General features: G+C 43.1%; 1 protein-coding gene and 1 pseudogene across 1 annotated transcript in view; one reads left to right on the forward strand and one right to left on the reverse strand.

Moving 5' to 3' along the window:
- The window catches only part of LOC114053530 (triggering receptor expressed on myeloid cells 3-like), a 9,495-nt gene extending 7,728 nt beyond the window's left edge, over positions 1 to 1,767 (reverse strand). Inside the window, 1 exon segment of the mRNA XM_027876645.1 lies at positions 1,708 to 1,767. Within this exon segment, the coding sequence (XP_027732446.1) occupies positions 1,708 to 1,767 (60 nt within the window).
- Positions 1,768 to 1,940: 173 nt separating this feature from the next.
- Positions 1,941 to 5,001, forward strand: LOC114053532 (annotated as a pseudogene).
- The last annotated feature ends 3,557 nt before the right edge of the window (positions 5,002 to 8,558 follow it).

Genomic DNA, 8,558 nt, shown 5'->3' on the forward strand with positions numbered 1-8,558 from the left:
GAAGGAAGGAAGGAAGGAAGGAAGGAAGGAAGGAAGGAAGGAAGAGAAAAAATAGTATACTTTAGTCAATATTCAGATATTTGTTCTCTGGAGGAGGATAGCATTTTTCATCAATAGTCTTTGGGATTATTCTGGATCGTTGTATTGCTAAGAATAGCTAAGTTGTTCACAATTCTTCATTGTACAGCATTGCTGTTACTGTGTACAAAATTCTCCTGGTTCTGCTCACTTCACTTTATATCAGTTCATGTAAGTCTTTCCAGGTCTTTCTGAAATCATTCAGCTCGCCATTTCTTATAGTACAATAATATTTCATTTTAATTCAGGTCCCTTTTCATTCTTGATCTTGTAATCCTATGAATTCTGGGCTCTATTTTGGCTCAGAGAGCAGTTGGTTCTCCCCCCCCCCCCCCCAACACACACACAATTAGCTGGACTCTCATGCCTAGGAGAAATACTGCCCTTGGTATTCTTCTTCCTAAAATACTGTTTTTATCATGTCATTTCCCTTCTGAAAAACTTAGAAAGGGTGCCTCTTTCTTATCCTGTAAATTCTAAATGTTTCTGCATGGCTTTTGAAGAAGGCATAACCTAGCACTTAGCTTTTCAATCTTACTTCCCAATATATATACTCTGTTACAGTCAGGCTGGTCTCCACATTGTCCCTTGAACATACCATACATTTTGCATCCACTTAATTTTTACCGTGTAGATTGTCAGGCCAATCTGTTTTGAACAATTATGGAACTCATTGAGGAAGCACCTTAATATTCTGAGGTTTGAAGGCAATCAATACAATAGAATCTGGGGTATATGGAGTATGCAAGGAGTACTAGCACCTCTGGTATGAGGGCTTGCTGAGCCGTTTTCAGGACTGCTCATCAACCTTTGGTGTCTACCAGGCACTCAACTCTCACCTGTGACTCCAAGAAGCTGTAGCACGTGCAGTGTCCACACCCAGGTAAACCCTCTCCTCACTCAGGCTAAACTAGGTTGAAGGTAACCAGCAAGCCTCAAACCCATGTGTGAGTTAGGAGGATGTCTATCTCAAGGATGTGAAGACTTCCCTTGGTAGCAAAGAGGAGATTATATTGAAGAGGAGATTCCTATATCATTCAGTCCCAGAGGGTGATTAGAAATCACCAATGAGGTGATTTCTAAGATTCCTTCTGCTGGAGGCTCAGCTTTCACACCAGTACTGCCCCCTCTTAGTTTGATATTGAGATAAAATGAGGCACTCATAATTCATCGAATATTTAAGGAGGTTTACTTTGCCCTAACACAACAAGAATATGCAACAAGGATACATTAGTACTTGGTTTTTCTAGACCAAACCCTTTCATCTCCATCTGGAAACACTCTGGTCAAACCTTAAGGTATGGAGACTCTAGTGGTCTTAGGCAACCTCCAAGTCTGAGAGGTACAGACTATATATGGCTGGGACTTTTTATGCCCCTAGATAACCAGGAAGCTGCAATCAGATTGTCTGAAGTTCCTACCATTTGCTACAGTCCCTAAAGGCCCTTACAAAGAAATATGCTTTTTTAACCAGGTTAAGATGCAAGCTTGAAACAAAGTAGGTGATGTATTACATTGTGCCATGGGCTTAGTGTCAGGAACCTGGCAGATCTGACCATTGGCATCTTGTCATGCCCCTGAGCAAGCCATCTAACCTTTGTGGGACTCAGTCAACACCCGAGGTCTTACCTGCTTTAGGTCTCTAAACCAGAGAGTTTCTACAACAGGAATTCCAAAATTGTAGAGCATTGTTGTTAAAATTTTAAGTTGCCCAGAGAACGACTTGCCTAACATATCGACAGGAATAAGGTATACCCCATCCCCAAATTAAACTCATCACCACCATAGCTACCTGCTAGAGGACGAGGTCCAAAAGGAGCTGAGACTCAGAAAAAGTCACTTTGATTTGAGAAGAAAAGGGGATGGAGCAGTCAGAAGAAGGAGTTACCCAGAGAACAGGTGTAACTCTGCTGTGGGAAATTGGGGTAACCAGGTAAAGAATAGGACACTGTGCTCATGGATTTGGACCATTGATCTGACCATTGAGCTGGAAGAGACCTCAGAGACCATGTAGTCCAACTCCCTCACTTTATAGATGGGGAAACTGAGGTACAGAGATTTTTGTTTTTTTTTTTACTTGTCCAAGGTCACAAAAGCAATAAGTGTTCAAGGTAGGATTTGAAACCAGGTTTTCTGTCTCCAGATTCAGTGCTCCTTCTACTACACCATGCCAAAAGAAAATAGAGAAGGTTCAAGGAATAAGCCAGAAATCAATATGGTTGATTTCTTTTTAACATGGTTGATTTTTTTCAAATTCATTTAGTACCAGAGGATAGAATGTTGTAGCTGTAAGGGACCTGAAAGCTCACCTTAGAAATTCAACTTTCTTATTTTATAGATGACTAGATTCAAGCCCAGAGAGGTCAAGTGACCTGCCCAAAGTCATTTGCCTAAATATCACAGAGAAGAATTAGAATTAGAACCCAGTTCTCCTGACTCCTAGTGCAGGGTTACACCCATTATACCAAGCTCCGTCTTTGTCGCTCATCCTTCTAGCTCTGTCTGGCTATTTCTCTGTCCCAGAAACCAAAAGTCATAGAAAGCATCTCCATTTTCTAACTCCTCCCTGCTGCTTACCATCACATATAGTCAGTAGGAAGGGGTTCCTGAGGACAAGGGGCTCCTGGGGTGGCTAATAGATCACACACTGGTATATTCCAGAGTCCTGCTTCAGGAATCTCATGATTGTGAAATTCACCATGGCATCAGGAGGGTTGTCTGACAGCAGATACTTGCCAGCCTGGACCTGGCTTAATTCCCCTTTCATATTACTTGTTTGTGCCAGTGTCTCCACTTGGCCATCATGCCCTAATCTCTGCCACGCCTTCAGGGCATTAGAATATTTCCTAATGTTGTAGGCACAATGCAGAGTTGCATCTTGTCCCTCTACTGTGCACAGGGGACCTTGTAATTCTGGGAAAAAAAAGAATTTGAGTCAGAGAAGACCCCTCCTTCCCTCTATTTCCATCCTCCAATTCATTTCATAGATATAAAAAAAAAAACTGAAGGAGATGAAGTGATTTGTTTGAGATCACCCAAGTGGCAGAACCTGGATCCTGGCCCAGATGTCTCTGACAGCCTCAACCAATGCAACAGCTCTGAGCTCTCTTGACTCAAATATCACTTATTAAAGCCAATAAAAAAAAGCTTTCATATTTAACCTCAATTTTTACCAACTAAGTTTGCTTTGTTTTCATATTTTATTTAGTTAATTTCAATGCATAGAGTCAACAATGTCAGAGTACATGATGGGGATAAGAGGGGTAAGGTGTAAGAAGATTGGAAAGGCAGGGGATTGTTATGAAGGACTTTGAACATCAGACAGAAGGTTTTATATTTGATCCTAGTGGTAATAGAGACCTGCTAGCATTTATTAAGTAGTAAGGGTAGGGGATGGCATGGTCAGAAGGTCATTTGACAGCTGAATGAATGATAGACTGGAATGAGAGATTTGTGACAGAGAGCAATCAGAAGACTATGGCAACAGTCCAGGTGTGGGGTGATGAGGGCATTCAACAGAGTGGTAGAAGTATCACAGGCAAGAAGGGCACATATGCCAGAGACAAAACTAAAACTAAAAGCTAGTCCCTTTCTCTGCGGAATCACCATGTCAGTCAGGAAGCCTGTACACGTACCCCGAAAACTGGCGGGCCTTCAAGGCCCTCATTGCTGCACAGTACAGTGGGGCCCAGGTCCGCGTGCTTTCCACACCTCCCTGCTACCACTTTGGTCAAACCAACCGCACCCCTGAATTCCTCCAGAAATTTCCTGTGGGCAAGTTCTAGTGTTTGAGGGTGATGATAGATTCTGTACGCTTGAAAGCAACGCCATGGCACACCGTGTAAGCAACAATGACCTTCAAGGCTGTACTCCGGAGGCAGGTGCCAAAGAGATCCAGTGGGTGAGCTTTGTGGACAGTGACATTGTTCCTCCAGCCAGTCCCTGGGTGTTCCCCACTCTTGGCATCATGCATCTCAACAAACAGGCCACAGAGAACGCAAGAGAGGAGGTAAGGAAAGTACTGGGGCTGCTGGATGCCCACCTGAAGACTCGGATTTTCGTGGTGGTGGAGTGTGTGACTCTGGCTGACATCACAGTTGTGTGCACCCTCTTATGGCTCTATAAGCGGGTCCTAGAGCTGTCTTTTTGGCAGGCCTTTCCCAACACCAACTGCTGGTTCCTCACCTGCATCCACCAGCCCCAGTTCTGGGCGGTGTTGGGAAAGGTGAAGCTCTGTGAGAAGACGGCATAGTCTGATGGTAAAAAGTTTGCAGAGAATCAGCCTAAGAAGGAGGCCCTGAAGAAAGAGAAGGGATAGTGAGAAGAGGAACGGAAGGCCCAGGCTGAGTGGAAGGAAGAGAGGAAGGCAGCCGTAGTCCCTGGCCCCAAGAAGGAGATGGATGAGTGTGACCAGGCTCTGGCCACAGAGCCCAAGGCCAAGAATCCCTTTGCCCACCTGCCCAAAAGTACCTTTGTGTTGGATGAATTTAAGCAAAAGTACTCCAGCAAAGATGTGCTGATGGTGGCCCTGCTGTACTTCTGGGAGCACTTTGACCATGACGGCTGGTCCCTGTGGTATGCCGAGTACCGCTTCCCATAGGAGCTCAGCCAGCCCTTCATGAGCTGCATCCTCATCACTGGAATGTTCCAGTGCCTGGGCAAGCTGAGGAAGAATGCCTTTGCCAGCATCATCCTTTTTGGACCAACAATAGCAGTGCCATTTCTGGAGTCTGGGTTTTCCGGGACCAGGAACTTGGCTTCCTGCCAAGTCCCAACTGGCAGACGGATTATGAGTCCTACTCATGGTATAAACTGGATCCTAGCAGTAAGGTGGCCCAGACAAGGGTCTGAGATTACTTCTCTTGGGTGGGGGCCTTCCAGTACATGGGCAAACCCTTCAATCAGGACAAGATTTTCAAGTGAACATCCTCCCTGCTACCACCTCGCTGCCTGCTTCCTCCTCTGCAGGGAGGGTGTTTTCTGAACACAGAAGAAAAATAAAATAAAATAAAAGCCAATAGTCCTTAACAACCAATACGATATGAGGGATGAAAGAGAGAGTGAAGAATAGGGGAGTACTCCTAGGTCTTGAGCTGGAATGACTGGGAGTGGTACCAGATAGTGGTACCCTCAACATAAGTGTTGGGGAAAAACATAAGTTTATTTTTAGACATTTTGAGTTTAAGAGGACATGCATTTTGAGATCAGCCTGGGGATCAGCAGAGAAGTTAAAGCTATATGTAGATTTGAGAAGCATCAGCATAGAAATTATAATTGAATCCATGGGAATTGAATCCATCTAGGGATATAGTACAGAAGAAAAAGAGAAAAGGGCCCAGAACAGAGCCCTGAGGGCTCATAGTTATTGTGTGTAACTTGGATCAAGATCCAGCAAAAGAGACGGAGTAGACCCAGTCAGATAGGCAGGAGGAGAACAAAGACTGTTATCAAGGAGAAGGAGGAGGGCGGTAGTGTCAAATGCTGCAGAGTCAAGAAAGGTGACAATTGGGAAGAGGCCACTAGTTTTGGCAATTAAGTAATCATTGGCAACTTTGGAGAGAGCAGTTTCGGTTGAATGGTGAAATGGGAAACTAACACTGCAGAGACTTTTTTAAAGAGTGTGAGTAAAGGAAATGAAAGCATTATAAACAGCCTTTTTGAGGAGTTTAACTATAAAAGTGAGAACTCAGAAAGACCTTAGCTCAAAAGGGCCAAGGTCTCCCACTGCATCATGGGTTGTCTCCAGTTGTCCTGATCAATATCTGGCTGGACCCAGGTGGCTCTGGAGGAGAAAGTGAGGCTGGTGACTGCACAACCCTCCCTCATGCAAATCAAGGTCAATTGCAAGCCATGTCATCATCTCTCTGATGTCATGGTCCACTTTGAGAATGAAGGACAAACCACAACCTGTGAGTAGTCTGAGCTGCCTGAATAGTGACCCAGTTGGCCAGTTCCAGTTGGGTAACTCAGCTCATCCTGTCCTGTCCTCTCCTCTCTTCTCTTCTCTTTTTCTCTTCTCTCCTCTCCTCTCCCCTCACCTGAGGGTATTCTGCCCAAAGGAAGGTAATTTTTGATGACTGAAAGCTACCTAGTTAACTTGGAGTTTACTGGTTAGATTTCTTTCTCAAAGACCAAGCCTTAAACCCAATTCACTCTGGACTTCATGGATTGGACAGCAATAAGTCCCTGCCCAAGCACCACTTAATGGTTATTTTTGGGGCCCTCCTGACTCAGAGAGAGTATAAATAGTCACCATTCCTCTTTTGGCCAGCAACCTTGAGGGTCTTTCCCTCACAATTTGATTTTTTTTACTGAAGGGGCCATCCTTTGACTCACTTCTTAAAGAAGCCTATTCATTGAATGGGCGCTGCCTGACTCAAAGTAAGAACCTAAAAAGACCTTAGCTTAAAAGGGCCAAAGCCCCCACTGAATCCTGAGCCATCTCCAGTCATCCTGATGAATATCTGGCCACCCAGGTGGCTCTGGAAGAGAAAGTGAGGCTGGTGACTTTGCACAGCCCTCCGTCACTCAAATCAAAGTCAATTGGGAATCATGTCATCATCTCCCTGATGTCATGGTCCTCTTCAAGAATGAAGGACAAACCACACACAACCACAATGACAAAAGGGAAGACAGATACAGGACAATATCTAATGTAAATGAATAGACCAAATGAGAATTTTTCAAAGATACAGATGATATGTACATATCTGTAGGCAGTTGAGAAGCAACCAGTAGTATGTGGGGAGAGATTGAACATAAGTAACAGAGTGGGTATGATAGGGGGGACAATCTATTGGAGAAGATGGGAAGGAATGGTATCACTTGTGCATGTAGAGAGGTTTACTTGGGCAAGGAAAAGGGTCACCTCATCACACGAGATGGGGTGAAAAGATAGTAGTAGAAGACATCTAAATGATGTGAAATGAGTAGGAGGGGGAAAAGGGAGCTCTCAGAGAATGGCCTCAATTTTTTCAGTAAAATAAGGGGCAAGTTTCTCAGCTGAGAAGGGAGAAAGGGGAAAGTTGTGGGAGGCTTGAGGAGGGTGAAAGGATTTGGAAGAGCTATTATGGTGCATGGGAGGTGATTCTATTGTTATTTTCAGTCATTCAGTCATACCCAACTCTACATGACTGCATGGGCTTTGTCCATGGGGTTTTCTGGGCAAAGATACTGGAATGGTTTGCCATTTCTTTCTCCAGTGGGTCCCCATTTTACAGATGAAGAATTGAAGCAAATAGGGTTTAAATTACTTGCCGAGGGTCACACACCTAGTGTCTGGGGCCAGATTTGAACTTAAATCTTCCTCACTCTAAGCCCAGTGTTTTAATCACTGCGCCACCTGGTCGCTGCAAGGGCAGGTAATTAGGGAGGTATAAAAGAATTGCTTTGCACTAATCAGGGTCCAGTTGAGGTTATGTAACAGGTAAAAAAAAGGTAAATAAGGTAACAGGTAAATAATGTAACAGGTAAAAAAAAATAAGTAAGTTGAGGAATCATGAAGTTATAGTGTTTAAGGCAGTATCAATATGTATGCCGAAGTACCCTGGTATGAGAATAGAGTTGAGGAGGAAAGACTGAACTAAATACTGAACTCATTGAAGAAAGATGGGGAGTGTACTGGAAATCAGTACATAAACATAAACATAAACACCACTTCCCATTCAACATGTCCCAAGCTTGTCTTTTGGTTTTCCCTGTAACCAATTCCTTCTTCCTACTTCCTCATTTCTGTCAATTATACCATTTCAGTAATAGCTATACAGCCTCAAAACCTTTGAGTCATATGTGGTTCAATATCATTCTCCTATATACTGGGTCCTACTGTTCCGCTAATGACTTCTGAATTTATTTTTCACTCTCTATTCTCAAAGTCATTGCCCTAACTTTGTTCTTAATATTTTTTTTTCAAAATTCTCAGCATTGTCCAAGTCTTGGGGACAAGAAGTCACGATTTGACAAAAACTTCTGGGAAAACTGGAAAGCAGTTTGGTAGAAACAAAGTAAAAACCGACATATCCTACTCCATATGCCAAGATCCTTACCTTGGGTACATGATTTAGACATCAAGGATGATACCATAAGCAAAGTAGGGAGCATGGGATAGTTTACCTATCAGATCTATGGATAAGGGAAGAGTTTATGAACAAATAAGAGAGGATTACAGGATGTAAAACGGATAATTGATTGCATTAAATTAAAAAGTTTTTGCATAAATAAAACCAATGTAGCCAAGGTTAGAAGGAAAGTAGAAAACTTGAGGGAGGGGATTTACAGCAAGTTTCTCTGATAAAGGCCTCATTTTTCAAACATATAGAGAACTGAGTCAAATGTATATGAATCATTCCCAAGTTATTCCCCAATTGATAAATGGACAAAGAATTTGAACAGGCAGTTTTCAGATAAAGATATCAAAGCTATCTATAATCATATAAGAATGCTTTAAATCACTATTGATTCAAGGAATTCAAATTAAAATA

This window comes from Vombatus ursinus, unplaced genomic scaffold, assembly GCF_900497805.2.
Source record: "Vombatus ursinus unplaced genomic scaffold, bare-nosed wombat genome assembly UNPS02014811.1, whole genome shotgun sequence".
NCBI classification, from domain to species: domain Eukaryota; kingdom Metazoa; phylum Chordata; class Mammalia; order Diprotodontia; family Vombatidae; genus Vombatus; species Vombatus ursinus.